General features: G+C 42.6%; 1 protein-coding gene across 2 annotated transcripts in view; it reads left to right on the top strand.

The window, feature by feature from the left end:
* The window catches only part of ADAMTSL1 (ADAMTS like 1), a 330,890-nt gene that overhangs the window by 195,509 nt on the left and 110,899 nt on the right, over nt 1-24,482 (top strand). For both annotated transcript variants that reach the window (XM_017500657.2, XM_017500658.2), the window contains 2 exons: nt 2,320-2,473; nt 3,359-4,484. In XM_017500657.2, the coding sequence (XP_017356146.2) occupies nt 2,320-2,473; nt 3,359-4,484 (1,280 nt within the window). The remainder of the gene's footprint in view (nt 1-2,319; nt 2,474-3,358; nt 4,485-24,482) is intronic.

Raw genomic sequence — 24,482 nt, 5'->3', positions numbered from 1 at the left:
CCCTGAATTACTACTTTCTCAACATAGTTACGGAATACAGTTTTAAAATCCCTGCTCTAGCTTAACTTCCTTATTCCAGAGTTACAGAACTTGAAGCTAGAGAAAGAGCTAGACTTGACAAAAGTCATAACCCAATCTTCTGACCCAAAACTCTGGTTTTATGTTTCTACTTTGCAGCCTCAAAACAACTATGCTTTTTAAATTTTTCAGGCTTCTTACCTCCATCCCATCTGATCCTTGGATTTGGCACTGTCATTTGCAATAAAATAAGGAATATGTGGAATCTGGAACCCATAATTGTCAGACTATAAAAGCAATGGGTTTGATTCTCATCTCCATCTTCTGCATCTTAAATATCTTTCAGGGTGGCATCACACAGAATACTGTCACTTCAGCATGTTAGGATATAACATTTGAAAATATAAGATCATTTTTTCTTTTTTTTTTACTGTCATTTTTCAAGTTAACGTGACGCACTCCTGCAACCCTTATTCAGGCCTTTATCATCGCAAGCCTGGAGATGACAGCCTCCTTCCCCGACGCCCTACCTTCCATTCATCTCCTGCTTGCATCCCTTCTGTACACTGTTGCCAGATTAACCCTCTCCAAATGCCTCTTTCATCACGTCACCGCCCTCTTCAGTGGCTTTCCACTGCCTTATGGACCAATTACAAACCTCTTGTCTGAAAACTAAAGGTCTTCAAAGTCTGGCTCCAAACTAACCCTCAATCTCCTGACACTTCCACCTTGAGGCCTCTGTTCTGTCAAACTGTTCTGTCCCATGCCTGCCTTGGGACTCCTACACTGAACTTTTCTATGTTTTTTCTGGATATTTCCCTGTCTCCCATCTGATCCCTGTTTCTCCACCCAGATTCCAACCATCTTCAAGACCTTGGTGAGGAGATGCCTAGTGTACTATAAGCATTCAATTATTGTTAGCATTATTTTTATACTACTTGGTCTTCTAATTGTATATTTTTACTAAATTCTGTAATTACAATTCTATAAACAGCTTTATTGAGGTCTGATTTACACATTATAGAATTTGACTTAGCATGTTTTAAGGTTTATGCATGTTATAGCACATAAAAGAACTATATTTTTAATGGCTGAATAATATTCCCCTGGATAGGTATGGCATGTTTTGTTTATTTAATCATCAGTTGATAGCCATTGGGTGATTTTCAATTATGAGTCATACTGCTGTGAATATGTGCATACAAGTCTTTGTGTAGATGTATGTTTTTGTCTCTCCTGGGTAGATACCCAGGAATAAAATTGCGGTTGCGTTGGTAGCTGTTTGAAGGCTGCTAACTAGAAACATAAAAACAGTTTCAGGTCAGAAGATTGGGTTACGACTTTGGTCAAGTCTAGCTCTTTCTCTAGCTTCAATGTCTATATCTCTGGTTAAGGAAGTTAAGCTAGAGCAGGGATTTTAAAACTGTGTTCCATAACTACGTTAAGGAAGTGATTCAGGGGCTTCTCGGGTGATGAAGAGACCCAATCCTCTCATGGTAAATTTACGTTTAACTTTGTAAGAAACCCAATCTGTTTTCTAAGGTGGCTGTATCATTTTACTTTCCCACCAGTAATGAGTGAAACTGCCAATTTTTCATATCCTCACCAACACTTGCTATTGTCTTTTTTTTTTTTATGATGGCTGTTCTAGTGGCTATGAAGTGTTATCTCGTGGTTTTGACTTAGATTTCCCAAAAGAACTATTTCATTTTAACATTGGAATTTTCCCCTCATTTGAATGACAGCTCATTGGGGTTAGAAACTCTCTTGCACATCTTTTCTTCATAACTTCCAGCACACTACTTAGACAAAGTAGATTCTTAACAGTTAAGTAATTCTTGACACAAAAATATTGTCATTTATTTGTGAAGGAAGGAAAAGGAATTAATAATAATTGTCATTTCTATGTATGGCATTCAAACTATATTATCTCACTTAATTCCCAGGCTTGCAAACTAAGCATAAATGGGAACAGACTCAGAGAATTTAGGTGACTTGCCAACTAGTGAAATACTGAGTTGGGATTTAAACACTCTACAACTCGCTAACTCTGAAGCCCAGGCTATATAAGTAAAATAGATAAAATGTCTTCAGGAAACCTCAGAGTAGAAAATCTTAGAGTGCAGTATGTCTACAAAATGGGGATGTCTTCCACATCATTACCTCATAATTTGTATTTCTATCTCAGTGGCTATTGCTTTTCCAAGCAACTTTTCTCATATTTTGATGAGTTTGAGAGTCTACTTAAAAATTATCTTCTAGTTTCCTGAATTTATGTGCATTTGGCCCTTTCTCTGACAGTGTTCCACAAGCTGTGGGGAAGGCACTCAGACTCGAAGTGCTATTTGCCGAAAGGTGCTGAAAACCGGGATCTCAACTGCTGTCAATTCCACCCTGTGCCCGCCCCTGCCTTTCTCTTCCTCCATCAGGCCCTGTATGCTGGCAACCTGTGCAAGTAAGTATGTCAGGGCTTGGGGGATGGGGAGATGAAACCCAAACAGCAGCAGGTATAGCCACTACGCTATGGCCTTCCCTAAACCCAACACCTGGGGGAAATAGTGGGACAGTAGAACCCCCTGGAGGGCTGCAGGCAGGAGAGCTCAGCTGGAGACAGAAAAGGAATCTTAATTACGGGTGGCCAGGCCGAATTCTCTCCTCCCCTGGAAAAACAGTTTGCAGGGGGTAGAGCAAAGTTCACTTGCTGGCATACAGAGATCTGGAAGCTGGAGGCAGCATAGTACTAATGATGTCTAATGTTAGCCACTCTGGGGTTTTAAACAACTCTAAACAGATTTGTCCTGATTACTATTAATTCCTAGAGCCGCAACACTTCTGGGCTCTCCTCACCAGGTCCTTTAGGGCTCTGGTGCCTTGCAGGACCCAAAAGGTAAACATTTAAAGGAGGACATTCTCCTCTTTGTCCTCTGCATCTTTTATGGTGCTAATTTATTGTTTAAAAATTCTTTTAATGAGAGAAAGTGCCTTTCCCCTGGGTTCCCCCCTCCATTTAGAACTCCGAATCTCAGCTTCTAGGGGCAACAAGGCCCAGCAGGGAGACGCTGGGTTGCCCACCGCATCTCATTAGTTCTGATTGTGGTGGCAGCTTGATGGTCCACAGCTGGGCGCGAGGTTCTCCTGAAAAACACAGGCAGTAAAGGATGGCCCTGGCCAAAATAAACCCTGAAGAACGCCTTCTCTCCCGTCCCTCCGATGCCTCCATCTCTCTCTCTCTTCTTCACTCTGGCCCTTTCATCTGCCCCTCTTTCCTGGCTGCATCTCACTCTGGGTTTTCTCTGTCTCCCCACCTTTCTCTGTCCCTTCGGCTTCACTCTCCTTCCAGGGCCCGGACGGCCGTCCACGAAGCACAGCCCGCACATCGCGGCCGCCAGGAAAGTCTACATCCAGACTCGCAGGCAGAGGAAGCTGCACTTCGTGGTGGGGGGCTTCGCCTACCTGCTCCCCAAGACTGCAGTGGTGCTACGCTGCCCCGCGCGCCGGGTCCGCAAGCCCCTCATCACCTGGGAGAAGGACGGCCAGCACCTCATCAGCTCCACGCACGTCACGGTGGGCCCCTTCGGCTACCTCAAGATCCACCGCCTCAAGCCCTCGGATGCGGGGGTCTACACCTGCTCCGCGGGCCCGGCCCGGGAGCACTTTGTAATTAAGCTCATCGGAGGCAACCGCAAGCTCGTGGCCCGGCCCTTGAGCCCGAGGAGTGAGGAGGAGGCGCTCGCGGGGAGGAAGGCCGGCCCGAAGGAGGCCCTGCAGACCCACAAACACCAGAACGGGATCTTCTCCAACGGCAGCAAGGCGGAGAAGCGGGGCCTGGCCGCCAGCCCGGGGAGCCGCTACGACGACCTCGTCTCCCGGCTGCTGGAGCAGGGCGGCTGGCGCGGAGAGCTGCTGGCCTCGTGGGAGGCGCCGGACTCGGCGGAAAGGAACGCGACCTCGGAGGAGGACTCGGGCGCGGAGCAAGCGCTCCTGCACCTGCCCTTCACCGTGGTGACCGAGCAGCGGCGCCTGGACGACATCCTCAGGAACCTCTCCCAGCAGCCCGAGGAGCTGCGCGACCTCTACAGCAAGCACCTGGTGGCCCAGCTGGCCCAGGAGATCTTCCGCAGCCACCTGGAGCACCAGGACACACTTCTGAAGCCATCGGAGCGCAGGACTCCCCCCGTGGCGGTCTCGCCTCATAAACACGTGTCTGGCTTCAGCAGCTCCCTGCGGACCTCCTCCGCCGGGGATGCCGGGGGCGGCTCTCGCAGGCCGCACCGCAAGCCCACCATCCTGCGCAAGATCTCCGCGGCCCAGCAGCTCTCAGCCTCGGAGGTGGTCACCCACCTGGGGCAGACAGTGGCCCTGGCCAGCGGGACACTGAGTGTTCTTCTGCACTGCGAGGCCGTCGGCCACCCAAGGCCTACCATCAGCTGGGCCAGGAATGGAGAAGAAGTTCAGTTCAGTGACAGGTGAGCCTTGTAACTAACCTGGTCTTGGGAGGGAGGCAAGAGACCACATCTAGCCCAAATCACACTATTTACACAGTCTTCAAGGTGTTTCAGGAGTAGATCTTAGAGCTGGCCTCGGGGATCCCATCATGGGGTGCAGGCCCTCTCTCAGCACTGATAGACTATTGGAGCAAAGACAAACTATTTCATTTTTCTAAGCTGTCGGTTCTCATCCTTATAAGAGACTAGCAACACTGCCTACCCACCCCCATCCCTGTAGGATCCCAAAGATGAATGAGATACTCTCTGGATAGCTTTGAACTTTTGGCAGAAAGACATCATTCCAGGCCAAGGCATTATTATGTTACTATTCTGTAAGATGAACCATGGAAAAGCCTGGATACTGGGACACTGCCTCCGTGTGTGTGGTCCCCAGGGCTGGGCAGAGAATGCAGCCAGCACCTGCTGTTTCCCATGGGTGAGCACCTCCTGTGTCTGGGCTGAACAAAGCTGTTTGTTGCAGAAAGCTTTTATTCCCAGTTGGGCCTGTGATTAATTATCGTAATATCTCCTGTCATCTCTGTTTTGATGTGTCATTATCAGGATGACAGCATGTATCACTTACTAGTCTCTTTGGGCCAAAGCCATTTATAATGTAAAACCAATAGTGGTAGTAGAATTAATGTTTTTTACCACTACCTGTGCCATGCTTTCTACATATTTTGTCTCTTTTAATCTTTACAGGGGCTCTGGCAATGAACATAGTTGTCATTAATTGAGTAGTGACTATCTGCCAGGCAAATGTAAACTCTTTATTTGTTTATCTCACTGAATAGAAGTGGATACAGTTTTTACCTACACTTTATAGAAGAGGAAACACATAAAGTTAAGTAACTTACTGAAGGTCTTATTTATTAGGCATCAGAGCTACCATATGTAACAAAAAAAGAACTTCCCTGTGGGTAGTCACTTTAAAGAATCACGGAATCAAGATCCTCTAGTCTAGATTCCTCATTTTAACCATTTATCTTCTCTGAATCCAAGCATAATGCTCTTTTCATTAAGTCTACATCTAAATGCTATTGTTTCACTAATCCTCTTCTCTGGCTTGCTAGCTGTTGGTAAGGAAGGAAAGAAGCCAGCGTTTATTGTTCCAGGCACTGTGCCAGGTTTATTTATAAGTAACTGCATTTTTTATTCCAGTAGTCAATCCACAAGATTGACATTAACCTCCAGTTTTATGTAGAAAACCAAGGTTCAGCAGCTCACCCAAGATCATACTTCAGTAAGAGCTGAAACAAGTGTTCAATATCAAGTTTATTTCATTACAAGGAAGAGTTCTGTCTACTCTTCTGAGACTGGGTGAACAGACATATAATAACTTTTGTCCATCCTGCGCACATCATTTTTTTTTGCCTTTGAAATGTCAATAATACTGCCTCTCAGCCTTAGTACTTATAGACCAAATAGCTTTGATAGCAATACTATTTCTTTGTGCTGTTACTGTATGCTCAGTGCTTTGAAGGCATTATCTTAATTTTCCCCCAAAATCCTAGGAACTAGTAGGTTATTGTTACCACGCCCTAGATAGAAAGCTAAGGCACAGATGTTGGACCTGCATAGAAACACTGGAAATGGTCTGAACACAGGCAGCATGCCCCAGAGCTTGTGCTTTTAACCTGCCCCTTTGTTCCCGAGGCCCCCCACCCAACCCCCACCACTCATACTTTCCTTGATGAGCTTCACTGCTGTTATCTCTGTCATTTTCTCCAAAAATCCTTATAACATGGTTGTGAAGATTGTAGTCAAACTTTTTGAGGTCACTGAGTGGCAGCTCCAGTGTCTGGCCCCAGGGAGATGAGGGGTGCCCTGCAACTCAGTCCTGTCAGCACACCTGCTATGCCTATTACACCACCATCATGCCCTCTCCTCTACCAGACAGTTTATCAAGTGTAGGTACCAAGTTTTACTTCCATCCCCTGGGTCTGTTGGCTGGGATTGGTACTATTGGGATTGAAGAGAATCACAATTGACTGCCTGAGGGAAAAGATGGGAATTAACATCTTCCTACTTCCTCCTAAAAAGCTGTGGAACAAGACAGAGCAATGGGCAGGGGTCATCAGGATTCTGTTCAGCCTTTGCCTGCAGGGAGAACATGGAGCTCCTGGTTTACTTGGAAGTCCTGACAATTTCTTTGAGTGTTGGAGACTTTTTATGAAATCCAAGGACCGTGGCCCATCTAGGTCACCTGGTGACTGCAGGGATGATGTGGAAAAAGGTAGACAAGCATGGAGGGGTTCGAGCTGATCTTGCCAAGGCCCCTCACTTTTCATGGTCTTAGTCTCTTCATTTCAGAAATGAGGGGGCTGTACCATATCATCTCCCAGGCCCCTCCTCCCTCCTTCCCTTATTTACAGAAGGTCACAGAAGGTTAAAACCCATATGCTGATGGGAGAACTTTGACCACAGTAACTTCAAAAGTTGTGGCACAAGTTGTTTCTAAATGTTCCACAAACAGGCTCAGTGATCACAGAGTTTGAGAAGGGTAAACTTAAAGCTAAACAGATGTATGTACTGCTGGATTTTATGTCTATTTTTTTAATATCACACTTGATTTTTTATTATAAAAGTAATAAAAGGGCTATAAAACAATTCAAATAATATCTAAATCTATAAAAAGTACAAGCCTCCCTCATCCCCCCCAGTGCTCCCCGGAGGCTATCATTCTTAATAATTTGGTATACATCCTTTTAGAATGTTTATTTTACTGTATTACATAAAAAGCATGTATGCACACATAGGATTTGGGTTTTTTAATAGGATATTAGTCATGTTCAGAAATGTGACTCGGTTTTTACTTAACAGCATGTCTAGGAGATGTTTTTGTAATAGTATGTAGTGGTCTATATTACCTTTTTTAACAGCTGATTACTGTTCCTGAATGCATTTAACTATCCCCCAACTGAAAATTATTTGGGATTTTTCTTTTTATTTTACTCTTTTAAGCATTCCAGTGTGTGTTGTGACCTTCCAAGTAGACAATATAGTATGCTGTGTTTTCAAAGCTCTCCTTTAATCACTGAACAATTTTTTCGGCCTAGTAATCTCAGGAACACCAATAATTCTTGAAATAGCACTTAGAAAACACACGTTGGCCTTTTAGTTTTTACCTTAATGGGCATTGAGAGTCTAACCCCAATGGCTTTAAGATGGAGAAAGTTCAGTGGAATCTTCTAGAAACAGAGACGTGGCAGCCAGGTGCTAAGAACACTGATGCCCTGGGCCTAGGCAAGCAGAGGGCAAGTCCTGGATCCTTCATCATCCAGGACGCTGTTGTGGGGGAGGGTAGCACTAAGGGGGTAAGAGGGAAAACCCCTGAGAGGCAGGAACAAACAGTTTTTGCCACCATCAGAAATTTTCTTTTTCTGGATCTAGCCTTGACTAAGCTTTTCAATGCAATTAAATGGCATGTGGTAGGGAAAAATAAGAGATTTACATTTCTGATCTTTGACATCATAATTTTTCCATTTTTCTTGGCTGGTCAATAAGAAATATGGCTGGAGCTTAGTTTTCTATGTCTTTTAAGTTCTGTTTGAGAAAAGAGTGAATGTATCTGCACAGAGCATGCTGCCTTTGGGATTGCTTTGCTGTGGGCCGTTGGTGACCTCTTCTGTGTTGGGTTTCATTGCTTGTCATCATTACTATGTCTGGTAGTGATTCAGAAATGCTCATTTATTTTCAAACAGAGATGTGCTGAAATGCCCAGTGTTACAGTTCAGTTAGTCTGTTTTTGCTAAAGTCCCAAATCCACCTTCTGAGAGTCTGCAAGATTCGGCTGTGTGTTGGTTTGTGGGACTTTGCAGTTTGTTCAAGTATCCTCCAAATAGCATGAGCCAGCAAGATAGGTCCAGACAAAAGTGAGAGAAGTCTGTTATTTCTTTGCTTTTAAGTATTCCAAAGTTTGATTTGAAAGACATTAGTTTTAGAAAAGAATCACTATCAATTCTGATACTGATGTGTCTCATCATTTATATAACTTGTTGAAATTCACATGATTCTTAGAAGTGCAAGTCAGCTTCTCAAGCAGTCATTTACAGGGTGTCCTTAGTATATTATGACTGGCTGGTTCATCTTAATCCCCACTTTCTCTATCCTTTATTCTTCAAACATTCTCACGCCTACTCTAAGCCAGATTCTATGTTAGGTACTAGGGATGGAGGAAAAGAAGATTCATTTCCTGTTGATGAAATTCAAAGTCCAGTTTGGGAGCCAGAGGAGTAAATGTACTATTATAAGTGCTAAAAGAGAGCTATGCATATTTATTCATTCCTTAAGTATTTACTAACTAACTATAATATGCCAGCTATACATCGACTTTATACGAATATTGTGATAAATGAAACTAGGTTCCCTTGGAGTTTACATGTCTTTGGAGTTCTGCTCAAATGACAAATATTGGAGAGGCCTTCCTTGTCACTGTATGATGAGCACCCCTCATCATTGTCTATCCCTTTAACTCTATTTAGATAATTTTATCATTATCTGATGTGTTATCTACATATTTGTTGATTGCCTATCCACAAGGCTAGAGACTTTCTTTACTGCTGTATCCTCAGTAACCAGCACCAAGCAGGTACTAAATAATAGTGAATAAATTAACAATGAATGGAGAAAGGCAACAAACACAGAAAAGTGAGCAAGAAAAACGTCAGGTGGTGGTAAGTGTTGGGTAGAAAATTAAAACGGGTATGATAGGAGAATGATTTGATGACCGCTTTAGATGGGTATGCTAAGGAGATCACACGTAAACCAAGATTCGAATGATGCCCAGTGCTCAGCACTGTGATGTGAGAAGGAAGAACACTCCTGGACAAGGGAAAGGCAGTGCAAAAACCTTAAAGGGACAATAGCTTTGGTTGAAAGAGCTCCAAAGAAGTTCATTTGGCTGTCTGTAGTAAGGGGAGGCAAAGGTAGAGGTAGTATGGGACGAGGTTGTGAGGGTAACCGGAGACCAAGGGAAGGGGAGGTTCAGGTTTTAGTCTGAGTACCATAGAAGAATTTGGAGGATGTTAAGCAGGAAAGTGACATGACCTGGTTAGCATTTTACATATTCACATGGGCTAACTTGTGGCAGGTGGATTGTAGAGATACTTGATTGGAAGTTGGGGGCTGGTAAGGAGCCATTGCAGTAAACTCTACAATGCTTTTGACCTTTACTGGGCATTAGATACGTTGAGATGATAAATAAGGCAAGAACCCTTCTCTCTAGAAACTAAGAAACCCTCAAGTGCTGGTGTAGGATGAAACAACTTAGAACCCCAATTTGTATTGAACTCCAACTGGTAGAATACTTCTCTTTTGTTGTTGTTGTTGTTGTTTTTATTTGTATTTGTATTTTTTTAATTGCATTTTAGGTTTTGGGGTACATGTGAAGAACATTCAAGATTGTTGCATAGGTACACACAAGGCAGTGTGATTTGCTGTGTTCCTCCCCACACCTTTATCTGGCATTTCTCCCCTTGCTATCTCTCCCCAACTCCCCACCCCCCACTATCCCTCCCCTATTTCCCCCCGACAGACCCCAGTGTGTGATGCTCCCCTCGCTGTGTCCATGTGTTCTCATTGTTCAACACCCACCTATGAGTGAGAACATGAGGTGTTTGATTTTCTGTTCTTGTGTCAGTTTGCTGAGAATGATGGTTTCCAGGTTCATCCATGTCCCTACAAAGGACACGAACTCATCGTTTTTTATGGCTGCATACTATTCCATGGTGTATATGTGCCACATTTTCCCTGTCCAGTCTATCATCGATGGGCATTTGGGTTGGTTCTAGGTCTTTGCTATTGTAAACAGTGCTGCAATGAACATTCGTGTGCATGTGTCCTTATAGTAGAACAATTTATAATCCTTTGGATATATAGCCAGTAATGAGATTGCTGGGTCAAATGGAATTTCTATTTCTAGGTCCTTGAGGAATCGCCACACGGTCTTCCCCAACGGTTGAACTAATTTACACTCCCACCAACAGTGTAAAAGTGTTCCTATTTCTCCACATCCTCTCCAGCATCTGTTGTCTCCAGATTTTTTAATGATCGCCATTCTAACTGGTGTGAGACGGTCTCACAATGTAGTTTTTATTTGCATTTCTCTAATGACCAGTGATGATGAGCATTTCTTCATACGTTTGTTGGCCTCATGTATGTCTTCTTTTGTCAAGTGTACATTCATATCCTTCGCCCACTTTTGAATGGGCTTATTTGTTTTTTTCTTGTAAATCTGTTTTAGTTCTTTGTAGATTCTGGATATCAGCCCTTTGTCAGACGGGTAGATTCCAAAATTTTTTCCCATTCTGTTGGTTGCCAATTCACTCTAATGACTGTTTCTTTTGCTGTGCAGATGCTGTGGAGTTTGATTAGGTCCCATTTGTCTATTTTGGCTTTTGTTGCCAATGCTTTTGGTGTTTTGGTCATGAAGTCCTTGCCTATGCCTATGTCCTGAATGGTTTTGCCTAGGTTTTCTTCTAGGGTTTTCACAGTGTTAGGTCTTATGTTTAAATCTTTAATCCACCTGGAGTTAATTTTAGTTTAAGGTGTCAGAAAGGCATCCAGTTTCTGCTTTCTGCACGTGGCGACCCGTGGTGCTCCTCTGCCTGGGAATCTCCTGGTCTGTGGGCAATAAAAATCCGTCTGTAAATGTGGCATCCACTCACCTTCCACGCTTTTGCTGGGAGCTGCAATCCTGAGCTGCTCCTAATCGGCCATCTTGGATCCGTCCCCCAGAATACTTCACTTTTAACTTTTAAACTTTTAAAAGTAGATTGAAGAGGGGTTCAAAAATCCAACAGGTGTAATAATTACCAGGAGTTTGTTAGAATGCCGACTCTCATCCTCTCCTACCATTAGAAACACAGTATGGATCAATAATTTGGATTTAAACAAGCAGCACAGATGACTCTGAAGCCAGAGATTCGAGGATCACTTTGAAGAAGCACAGGGAGAAAAGAAGGGAGGAAGGTGAACCTCAGGGTAGAATTATACAGTACACTTGCTATAAGTTCAGCTAAAAGATCTAGTGGAGACTGGGCATGGTGGCTCATGCTTGTAATCCCAACGCTTTGGGAGGCCGAGGTGGGTGGATCACCTGAGGTCAGGAGTTTGAGACCAGCCTGGCTAACATAGTGAAACCCCATCTACTAAAAATATAAAAATTAGCTGGGTGTGGTGGCATGCACCTGTAGTCCCAGCTACTCAGGAGGCTGAAGCAGGAGAATCGCTTGAACCCGGGAGGTGGAGGTTGCAGTGAGCCGAGATCACACCACTGCACTCCAGTTTGGGTGAGAGAGAGAGAGAGAGAGAGAGAGAGAGAGACTCCATCTGAAAAAAAAAAAAAAAAAAAGACCTGGTAGAGATAGATATGCTAAGAATGACACACTTAGGAAGCATGGGGTTCCTTTTTCCAAGCAATCTCTTGTCTTCCTGCCTTCTCTCTGAGACTACCATCAACTGATGTACTTGCACAGGGCTAAATTTTGTTCATACTGGGCCTTGGATTGGAGAAAGCCCAGACCATGCAAATGGGAGTGCTTGTGTGTGAAGGAGGAAGACACAGCGGAAGGTGCCACGCTCCAAACCTTCTGCCATTTTCTGGAAAAGTTCTAGACTAGCTAAAGTTTAAAATAACCAAGTGTAATGCAGCCCCCTATAAGGTGAACTGGACTTTTCAGTATAGTGATCAGGGGTAGTAATTTTTTTTTCTGAAGGCTGTATAGCACTTGATTTCAAAAACAAGAACTCGGCCTCATGTTGTCTTTGCTTTTACTGCTGAATCTGTGTTGCTATTGTTGATCTGTAATTGACGGATTTCACCATATTGCTACCGTGCAAAGTCTCTCAGAAGAGAATTATTGTAGCCTCATTTCATGGGCCTAGTACATCAGTGGTACCAGAGTGGTTTGAAAACATTATAGCCTTAAAATAGCCAACTTTCATTCCAGAAACATTTTGGATGCAAAGTAGAATTCTACGTTCCATACTTAACCCCCAAGGTTGTTAATTATGAATTTAAGTCCTACTTAGTATTTCTACTGAGTTTATTATAGTTTATCATAGCATTTTCACTGACTTTATTAGAAAATTGGCTTCTTTTTGCCCACCTCACATCCTAAGGTTACGTGCAACATACTCTCGTCTTGAAAAAAAAAGCCCACTCCTCCTCCCCCTCAAAAAAGCTATCTTTTGTCTGTCTCTCAAAGCATCCCTTATCTCTAATGTGACCTCTCTGCAGCATTCTACACAGGCTTACCATCTCCTCTTAAAAATATTTTCTTGCTACATCAAAACCATATGCACTTGGTTTTCTTCCTACTTCTCTAGCTATTCTTTCTTGTTGTTTGTGACTTCTCTTCCTCTACCTACCTCTTACCCAGCCTCTTAGGGTCTCGCCCTGTAGGCACTGATGCTGGTAACTCAGGGCTGCCCTTTATGCTGATGATTCCCATGTGTCTAGCACCAGACCAAATCTTTCTCGCCTCTATCTTCTGACGCTGTCTGCTGCGTGTCCCCAACCAGATGCTCCATAACTCTAATAGCTAAAACTCCTGAATCCCTACATAGTAAGGAGTACTCCCAGACAGACAGCTTCCCAAGCCAAAAAAAGTTTTCCGTTTTCTTCTCCTTAATCTCTAAATCTAGCTCCTCATTGGCTGTTTAATCACACCACTTTTCTCTCTGCTCATCCCCTGTACTTTGGTCTGCCTTTATCAGCTCTAGATTATGCTAACAGCTTCCTGACTCTAGATTTGCCTTCTTTAGACCAGGGGTTGGCAAATTACAGCCAGTGGCTTTAACATTTTTTAAAGCATTATTAAGAATGGCTTTTAAAGAGTTATTAAAAGAGCCAATGAAATTGAGCACAGAGCTGTTAGGTTAACTTGCTCAAGTTCTCACACTTAATAAGCGGTAGAGCTGGGATTTGAAGCCAGGCATGATGTAAAGGGTTATTAAAAGAATGACTTTTGCAATTTTAAAATGTTATTAAAAACAAACAAAAAATTATACAACAAAGACTATAGGTGGCCCTCAAAGCCTAAAATATTTACTATCTATCCCTTTATAGAGACGTTTACTGCCTCCTCCTCTAGGCCATTCACCGTGTTACTGCCTGAGCGTCTTTCTAGCAAACCTGTCCATGCTGCTTTCATGCTTAGAATTCTTTTCATGGCTTATCACTTGAGGATAAGGTCCAGATGCCTCTGTGTGATCACAACACCTTTTATCATTTGGCATCCACTTATCTCTCTAGCTTCATCTCTTTCCCATATCCTCGACCTCATAGCACTGAGCTCTGCCCTTCAGCAGTACCCAGATACTTGCTGTTCACAAATGTACTGGGGGCCTTCTGACCCACTTCATCTGGATAACTCCTGCCCTTCCTTACAGGAAGCCTATCCCCAAAGCCAGGTCAGATGACCCCCTCCGCGACCCACATAGTACCCTAAGCACAATACTGTCTCAGCCTTACCATTGTATATTACAATTAGCTGTTGGTTTTTCTAGAGTTTGTTAATCATCATCAAGGGCATATATTTAAGAATGTGTCTTATTTTCTCCCTAATTCTAAGAACATGATAGATACTCAACAAATGAAAACCTGAATGAATGAACAAAAGAATGAATAGTTGGATGTGCATGATGAGGAGGGAGGTTTTCTAATTGTCAGGAGGCTGTGGGCTGCATGTTTTTGCATAATCTGGATTTCCAGTCTCTAATATGCCATTGTGGCAGAGTTCCAGAGTGATACCTGCTCCCAACTAAACATTTGTGCCTTGCCCGTATGTTCTTCACCAAAGAAGTTTCAGGAAACCATGAGATTCTGTGACACACAACTGTGCGATTTGAAAGCACTGCTGTAGTGTGAATAAGTACAGAGAGTAAATCTCCTAGCATCCGATCTCACATCACATGCAGGCCAGTGGAGAAACCATCAGGCTCCTCTGCACAGCTAACGTTTATAGAGCGCTTACATTGAGCTTCAGGTGTTCATTTATCCTCACAATAACCCTTTGAAGTTACGATCACAATTTTACAGATGTTAGCATTGAAGCACAGAGATGTCAGATTAACTTGCTCAAAGTCTCACACTTAAAAAGTAATGGAGTTGGGGCTGGGCACTGTGGTTCACGCATGTAATCCCAGCACTTTGGGAGGCTGAGGTGGGCAGACCTCAAGGTCAAGAAATTCAGACCATCCTGGCCAACGTGGTGAAACCCTGTCTCTACTAAAAATACAAAAATTAGCTGGGCATGGTGGTGTATGCCTCTAGTCCTAGCTACTCGGGAGGCTGAGGGAGGAGGATCATTTGAATCCAGAAGGCAAAGGTTGCAGTGAGCCAAGATCGTACCACTGCATTCCAGTCTGGTGACAGAATGAGAATCCAGCTCAAAAAAAAAAAAAAGTAATGGAGCTGGGATTTGAATCTAAGGCAGCCTGGCTTTTGGAACTATTTCTTTTTATTGATTATAACCTTGGTTGAATACAGGGATTTGCCACTGTTTTAGAAGAAAGTCACTGCAATCAACTAGACCCAGAAAAATTAACACTCTGTATTCCAGCAACTGGCTTCCAGCTCATTAGGCTATTGTTTTTATTTTGGCACCTCTGCTTTAGAGATAGCCCTTTCTTCTACCAATGGCTCTACCTTTACATATACATGTCTATGCAAATATGCACTACATTAGGCACTCAGTAAACATTACAGTTACTCCATTTGTGTGTGTCTATGACTGTGTAAGCTTACAGTGTTGATGGCCCAGGCGCATGTGTGGTTAGAGACCTAGTCCACGGGCAGGATGACACTGAACTGTTCCTCGCTTTCAGTTATTCTGTATAAACGCTGAGCACACATTTAGAGTTGAGACTCAGGCAAAAGCTAACTCCAATCTGCATTTGGGTAGAATGTAACACCCCTAGCCGAAGAATCTGGTAAATTATCCTTCCCCACATCTATTACCAGAGGCTAATGTAATATGGACAAATATATGTTCAATATTCCTATGTCTGAATCCAGCTCTAGAAATAATACCTGGAAGGGCAGTGCTGACTTCCTTATAGAAGAGAAAAGCCAGATTCTCCAAAACTGGTGATGCAGGTTGGATTACCGAATTAGGAAAAGTGACTGGATGCAGATTGATCTTCCCCCAAGAAAGACCTCAATGCTGCTGATAGCAGCACACTGTCAGGGAAGTCCTTGCTCACCACTTAACCCTATTGGATCAGGAGTAGCCCGATATCTCATATTCCTCATAGCTTAGCTGATATAAGTTTGTAAGCATTTAAGTAAGATTTTCTTTTCAAAAGGAATGCAGGTGAACCTAAAGAATACATGAAACTAGATGCTTGAACAAAATACTTATTTCTTCCTGTGGGTAGGAGGTCATTTCCAGGTGATACTTCACTTAACATGGGATCCTAGGGAAATGGCTAAGTCTAAGGAGTTTCAGCCTTTTAATCCCTAAGCCTCTTCCTGTTTTCCTTCTCCTCCGGGCCTAGGTTTTCCAACTTATCCTCCCCACCGCCTTCAGCAGAGGAGCAACCTGATGGCACATGAGCTAGCACACAGGGCAGCCCATGGTGGTAGGAGACAGTAAGGCTGGAATCAGAGCAGCTTTGGCCCAAATCCCAGTTCTGCCACTTAGTATTGTGAGTCTTCTTTTCTCTCTCTGAACCTTGGTTTTCTTATTAGTTCAATTAAAATGATGCCAATACATTTAGGCCCTAGGTTTTATTCTGCCATTAGGACTAGAAAGAGCGCAAAGAACAGAGAGAATGTCTGTAGCGTGACTGACACACAATGGATACTCATTTGTCAGTATCCAAAATCATTGTCATTTAGACATGGGGCCATCGTATCACACCATCTTATAGGACATCTCAAACTAAGAAGCTTCACTCTTATTTGAGGAACATCTAGGTAGTTGTTCAAAGGGTTGGGTTAGCAAGGTTTCTAGAAAACAGCATGATGGAGAATTATCAGCCTAAATCCAGGCATCATGAGGTGGGTGCTGGTATTCTACTGCCATTCTTTGCTATCATCTCTGAGCTGATAGGAAAGTGAAATCTGTAGCCTCTAAATGATTACATTTTTCAGAAAGCTTTGTACAGTGTTCCAAAGTGGTGTTGAATAGGAGATGAATTAAGGCATATTTGGAAGTCTTTAACTTGCACAGCAGAGAGTATCAGCAGATGGAAACTTCACAGAATGGAAGTGAGGATCAGATGGGAAATTCCTCCAGGGTCAATTTCAGAACCAAAGTTGTGAATAATGCTCTGTGTAAAAGTCATAAGCACATGAAATACAGTTTCCAAGTTTGCAGATAATATAAAAACTAGAGGCAGGGAAGATAGGGACGGAAAAATAAACCCGTTTCAATTTGGTTTGGCTTGTTTCCCTTACAGAGCTAAAGGAAATGGAGATGACAAATGTTTTTCCCAGTTGAAAAGTGTAAGGATAGCGAGCCAGAGAAAAAGAACCATCCCAGTAAATACATAAGCCTCAGCAAAAGAAAAGCATTGTGAGTGTCAACACAGTGGTCACAGAAATGACCATCATGAGTCATGCAGGTGAAGAGCGCTGGAGGATAGTGGACAACCAGTGGCAACCAGACAGCACAAGGGAAGCCATAGAATCAGGCCCTGAAACACAAGGGGATCTCCAGAGATCCCCCTAGCAGTTTAATTACTCTTCCTGGAAGAATGGTCCTAGCACGTGGCAGAGTTCCACAAAAGTGGTTAACTGTTTTGGTATAAATAAGGATGTCACTGAGATAAACCAGAAATAAACATTTTTCCATGTTACATGCCAGAAGTCGGCAAACTTTGCTAGTAAAGGGCCAAATAGTAAACATTTTAGGATTTGCAGGCCATGTTATCTCTGTTCTAACTACTCCACTCTGCCATTGTAGTGTGAGGGTGGCCACAGATAATACTTTAACCTGTAGGGCAGTGTTCCAGTAAAACTTTATTTGTAAAAGCAAGTGGCAGTTGGCTGCAGTGTGAGGACCCCTGTCCTAGGTGAGCAGGAAATCCGGTCAGTCATTTCATGCAGAGGTTTGTAATTTGAAATGAGTTTCCCAGCGAGCAGATAGGATACACCTATTAGCAAATTCAAGACTCTGTGAACGTCTGAAAGAGAAGGAAGTTAAGGGGTCTGGCGAAAGAGAAGGCAGCCATGATTAAGAATGTGTGGTCAGGTGGCCTTTCCCATTCCAAAAATATTTTCTATACTTCCATCTGAGCAATCATGAAGCTTCTGGCATTAAATAGCTTTTAGTTGGCAATCACATTAAAAACAGCAAAGGTTAAAAAAAGTTGTCCTCGCCAAATGGTGATATGAAACTCTTCATGAACCTCAAATCTGTTGCCCAAAATATTTGTACAAAATAAAATTCTTCCTTGCAAGCCTCTGGGCTACTATAATTTTGGGTTTCAGAAAAATAATCCTGCTCATGGAAGAAATCTCACAGCATTCCTTTGGCCTCCTGTTTGAAACTATCTAAAATCCAGATTATTTTTTAGTGATTGTCCACATCCCCAAGTAACTACAAACCTTGACGCTAATTGCCCCCCACCGAAAATGAGGCCAAACCATATGCCTTTCAGCGAGGCCCCAGTAGACTCCTGGATGCAGTCAGTTTAAGAACGGTCAAAGATCATTCCTTAGTCCTGATGCCGCCATGTACTAGCTGAGCAAATTGCTTCAGTGAACTTTTGCCCCCTCTCTAAAATGGGAAAATAACATCAATCTAGTATCATGGTAGTGAGAATTAAATCACATAAAGCATATACATATGTCTGTAAATACTGGCACCCACTCCCGCTTTATGGCGGATTCCGTTGTCCTAATCTAAGGAATCCCTAAGCAGAAAAAAACTATTCATTTTAAGATAAGGAAAACACCTCACCATCTTGTCCTATAAACAGGAATTTAGGACTAATGTTCTTTGCGCAAACTTTGCTTACTTGCTCCTGAGTTCACTGTTTTTCAGCTCCAATTCTTTTGTTCTTATTTATATTCCTTTCTGAAATTGCAGAATTCTAGCTTTTTTTTTTTTTAGTGTTCTAAAATTTCAGTATTTGGTTAATGGTGTTAATAACAGCTATGGAGATAACTCGTTGTCCTTATTCAGAGATTCCTGAGTCAAGAATGGAATTAAGGTAGTTGCCAACCCAGCGTGCCCTGTGGCCTCAGTTTTCTGCTCCTCTCTCCCGCTGCCTGGTCCCACACACAGCAAACTCCTTGCTCACTTTCTGTAAACCCAATTTACGTTTTTTCCATGAAATCTCTACATTTTCAGTTTCCCCAGTGTCTTCACAACATCTAAAACATATAAGCTCTGGCATGAAGAGTGAATGATAATGATCATGGCGATGTTAACAAACGTTAACAGAATCTTAATCATCTGTGTTTCTGTAGTTTTTTACTGCATGCCAGGTACTTTTCTGTGTCCTTTAAACACATTAGCTTATATAGAATCCTCACAAAAACCCAAGGTAGGTACTATTATCCTCATTTTAGAAATGAGGAAACTGTCCCTGAGAAGTAAATTACTTACCCAAGGGGACAGAGCTACTAAGTGACAGGGCAAGGTCTTGATCCCGCCATTAATGGCTCCGGAGTCTGTGCTCTGAACCACTGTCTGCTATGCTATATTGTGGATATGATCATTTTTGTCCCCATTGCTTTGAAGGTAACCAAATGAGTATTTATTAGGTATTTATTTGGTGTGCCAGCATTGTGCTGAATACTGAAGAGAGAACTAGGAATGAGGTAATAATTTATAATCTCACTGAAGAAATGGGACACTGTTGACTGGAAAGGCTTTGTAGTGCAGTTTTAACAACTACATCAGGAAAGGGATGGGCTCTTGTGGAGTGTGTTGGCACAAGGAAATAGAACTTGAACTTATTCTTAAGGGAAGGGGAGCAAGAGGAGCCTGTCTTTAGCCCCAAGCTGACCAAGAGATTTCAAAGAGGCCATCTTGACTAGAGTGACAAGTTTGTGTTGGGATGAGGGGCAGATAACTTTAAAAAGATGAGAAAGCCACTGTTCTAAAGAGAAAGGATACACCCATAATTTCTCACTTCCAGTCCTGTGTTGAGGCCTAAAATAGTTGAGGAATGTGTACATGTTGGGACGGGAGGCCTGAGGTGGCACAATAACATATCCCAGGTAGTAGATGGGCATTTCTGTACCCAGAGCCTGAATATTTTGTCTGACAACTAGAAATTCCAAGGTTACTTAGGTTACATGTACCATTAAAAAAAATCACTTATTAGATGTGTCTGGTGTTTAAGCTGAGACCTTTTTACTTGAAAAACAGCAAGAATGAGTCTATCTACTCTTTTGTGAGATCTTCACAAGAACACTCTGAGGTCAGCATTAGCCTCAATTTATAGAAAAAATGTAAAGACTCACAGAGTCGATGACTTGCCCAAGACCACCACACGACTCTAGACTGGAGTCCAAGCCTCTTGGCTCTACTTTGGGAAGTCTTCCCCTCAACAAGGCAGCTCCTCATAGCTGGCCATGGAGATCAATTTGAGAAGTGGACTCACACAAGACAGTGGTGTTCAGGGTTGAGCCAAAGATCCAGAGGACCCCATGATGCCACCCTACTCACAGAATTTCTAGACACTTTCCTTTGTATACCCAGAGCCACCTTTATTTCAAGTAAGAGCCCTTAAGCACTGCACACTGCAAATGCAGAGGAGATGATTTAGCCTGAAGGAGATTATACTTTGTAGAACTGGCCCATGAGCATGTTGTCCCTATCTCACGCTCATGCATGACAATGATTTTTACTTATATAACTAAAACAATTTCTTGTGCCCTCTCAGCTGGTCTTTAATTTGTAGCCTGCTTAAGAAGGCATGTGGTCACAAAGAAGCTTACAAATAAAGGCCCCCAGCAAAACAAAACTGCTCCTTCATTTTCTGGCTAAAAGTAGGGTCAAAGAAGGAAAGTAATAAGTTTTAGCATAGAAAAGTAAAAAGGAAGTGGGGTACGGGTATGGGAAGAAGGCAGGGAGTATTGATATACCTAACATAACCATGGTACCACTTGCTGCGTAGGTCCTGATTGTACCCATTCTATGTCCCCACATCCTCTGATTCCATAAATTCCAAAACAGCCCAAAGGAATCCTATTGGTTTTGTTTGGAAAGCAGCCCTATGTTTCTCAGCCTGCCCATTCTAAAGCAAGCCTGTCAAATTTGGAACCTAAATATAAGCTGACAGAAATCAGCTGCTAGCAAATTAAGCTAAATTAATAGAGTAGACGCCTGAAATACAAAGAATGTATTTTTTTTTTCTTCTAGAAACCTTGCTCTCTAGTCATCAGGCTAGGTAAACTGAAGCAAGCCTCCATCTCTGCAGCAAGCCCTTTCCTTCGCCTGGTGGTGCTTCCCAGAGAGCCCTGCATGGGACCCCCCCTCCAGAACTACTGCTCCCCCTAGTGGCAGCCTTCATGCCTTCCTCTACCAATTTTATGGGAATATTGTATATATAACAGGAGTCAAATCCTCCCCTATCCCTGAAAAGATTTATGCGTAGTGAATTATTAGAGAAAGGGAGGCAACATCCAAATGGGCCAAATATACAAAGCACACACTGTGGTCAGCTTTCTAATTACAAGAAGAAAGCATGACTACACAGTTGAGTCTTATGATGGTCCCAAAGGGATTATAGGTAGGGAAAAAAATGCTGGACCAAGAACAAGAAATTCTACTTCAAATCCAACTTTTCCTCCAAATAACTATGCACCCTTGAACTAGACAGTTCCATTTTATAAATATAAGTGACTTTTATAAATATACACATAAGTGAGAAACTCAGGCTTTCTCACATGCAGATTTTGTCTTAAGACAATATTTGAGACTGTTTCTATGAGAGTAAGTTCTGTAGTTTCTCTTTATACTGTTTATGGGATAAAAGACTGTACAAATGCCAAATCTCATCTACACCTCATCCCTTCCTTTGCTGCCACTCCTATTCTAGTTCAAATCCTTACCACTCTGTACCCTCTCGAATGGATCACCTCCCTTCCCTTCATCAACCTTGTAGGAATTTTTTTTCCAGGCTTCAGACAGGAACAGAAAGCATGGTGGCTCACTTAGTGCCTGGAGAAACCAGTGTAACTACAAAAACTAACCCCCACCTAAAAATAAATGGGCCAGTGTAGGAGAGGTTTATATCCTCTGCGTGAAATCAGACAGGTGCAGCAGTTGCATGCAAAAAAACAAAATGATTCTAATATGAAAATCTAATAAGTTGCCTGGACAAAACTGGCCAATACCATGTGCCCCCTCACTCCTTCCTCACTGTCTCCTCATCTTCCCTCCTTCCTCATGGTTAATTTGCCATTTAGAGTGTGCAGCATTGCCAAGAAAAGACTCAAAAAAGAGGGTCCAGAAATTCCTTATCTACCCCAGTTTAGCAATTCCCTCTGATTGGCCGGAAAACATACTTCAACTGGGTTTCAGAAGTTGGTAAGCTGAAATAGAAGAATATGAAGAGATTTGCCAATGGCCACTACTTAAATCATAGCAGGACCAAAACAAAGTTCAGAAGAACTATCTTGTAGCCTCCTGCTGTGAGTGCCCAAGAACCCTTTTCTGTAGGGAAAACAGAGATATTTCCAGTGTTAAGGAGGCAACTACCCTAAAGGGTTTGGGAACTTAGCATATTTTAATTTCTACTTTTGCCATGTGGTGAAATTGAATAGTGATCTGCTGAGTTCCATCATTCTCATTTCTGTTGAAACTTGACTAAGCCCGTTTTCATTATTATTTAGAATTTTTGTGAAAGCATAAATATTCCTGGGACATCATAAAGATTTAAATCATAAAGTTGATTTTTAATTTTGTAATCTAAAACAGATTGAACACCTGAAGAGACTTAGCAATGGCACTACATTATGTTGCATCTGATAAGATTCCTTCAGCAAACAGTCATACTATGATCTAAAATATTGTATGCCTTACCAAAGATAAGTAAATTATATAGTTATTAGCTTCTTTGAAATAAACTAACATGTAATTATTTGACTGAGAAAAAAGCACCTGTTTGATGGGTGAGTGAAGGGATGGATGGATGAGCTACATCACAGCCTCTCAGAGGCTTCCTTTCATCTCTCACAATGTTTCAGCTCTAGTTCAATGCCACAAAACTCGAGTGTCTCCAGTAATAGTGATGATGGTTTGGAATGGCACTAAATCAAGTTCAAATCATCCGAAAATGTCCCTTTAAGGTGTCTGTTTTCTTCCCCATTTCACTGGAGCCGCCCATATATAACTAGGTTGATTGATGGAAGCCTTACTTCTACTTCCTTACTTCCTGCCTTTCCGCTGACAGGAGGTAGGAATAAGCAATGCAATAGGCCCAAGGCCAAAGGCCAAGCTGAGGGATCTCCTTCACGGCCAGACTGGTCACCCACCTCAGAATAATTGAGAGCCTGTTAGAAGTGGTGCTGAACTGCAAATGTCATTGAGCCTGGAGAGACCTAGCAAGGGAAATAGTGAGGAAAGAATTGTATTGTGGGAGAGTGATGCTGGAGCAGATCTGACTTCTCGGCTTAATCTTACCACAAAGTCTTATGAGTTCTCCTGACCTTTCTGTGGTTTCCCCACCCTCTCACTTTCTTGAAAAACAACCCCCTATTAACTGCTTGCCTCCTAGGGATGGATGCTAGGATAATAGTGGGTGAACAGTTTTCTGTAGCTTTTGAAACTAGAGAGGTAAAAAAATCACAAAGCTAGAAATGGCTGGCTTTAGGATCCCGAAAAGTGGCTACTGAGCCATTTCTGTGTGGTCAAATGAACTGTCAACCTAAAGCACCTGCCGGGTCTAGGCACAGGAGCTTCTCCCCTGTCCCCATAACCCTTCTAGATTTCCTCCTCCACATACACATTCCAGTTATCAGCCAGCCTCACTAAGTCACCGAGACATCACGTTCAAGCCATTGTTAGTCATGAATTAAACTGTGGGTACTTTCTGGAAATGGCATAAATCTAGAAAAGAAAAAAAAAACAGATGGAGTGGATTTGAAGCTCACTGTAGGCACTCACAGTTTGATTCTTGCCTTTTCAGATTTAAAAAAAAGTCTGAAGTAGACTGTAATTATTCTGAATTTTCTCTCCGTGACCTTGAAGGGCAAGTGCTGACTTCATTCTACTAGGAACCTACTTTACAGAGAGTTTCCTATAGTACTAGAGGAAATAAAAGCAATAAATAAGACCTGAGGAGGACCACAGGAGCCCAGGAGGTCAAGACCTGCCTGGGCAACATGGCAAGACCTGAGCTCTGCAAACATTTAAACATTAGCTGGGAATGGTAGTGCATGCCTGTGATTCCAGCTACGCAAGAAGCAGCGGCGCTAGGATTGCTTGAGCCCAGGAGTTCAAAACCGCAGTGAGCTGTGTTTGTACTCCTGGGTGACAGAGCAAGATCTTGTCTCAAAAAAAAAAAAAAAAACCTGAGTTGTGTGCCTCATAATATTTATAGCTAAATAAAGACAATAGATGTATATGTGACTACATAGGGGATCTTATGCATAGAATTTCCTTCAAATATGTGTGTAAGATCCTCTCATTAATATGCAATTCCTGGCTTTTTCTCCTCTACTTGTAAACCTGAACAGATGTCTGTCTGTTTTGGGTTTTTTTTTGTTGTTGCTGTTTTTTTGTGTGTTTTTTGTTTTTTTGTTTTTTGTTTTTTGTGTTTTTTTTGAGGCAAAGTTATGCTCTGTGTACCAAGCTGGAGAACAGTGTGTATAAGCTCAGTTCACGGCAGCCTCCACTTCCCAGGTTCAGGCAATTCGGTCACGTCAGCCTTGTGAGTAGCTGGGATTACAGTCGTGCACCCGCATGCCCAGTTAATTTTTTCTTTTTTTTTTTGAGATGGAGTCTCACTCTGTCGCCCAGGCTGGAGTGCAGTGACATGATCTCAGCTCACTGCAACCTCTGC

Source organism: Cebus imitator, unplaced genomic scaffold, assembly GCF_001604975.1.
Source record: "Cebus imitator isolate Cc_AM_T3 unplaced genomic scaffold, Cebus_imitator-1.0 Scaffold267, whole genome shotgun sequence".
Taxonomy (NCBI): domain Eukaryota; kingdom Metazoa; phylum Chordata; class Mammalia; order Primates; family Cebidae; genus Cebus; species Cebus imitator.
This window is presented reverse-complemented; position numbering and strand designations above follow the sequence as displayed.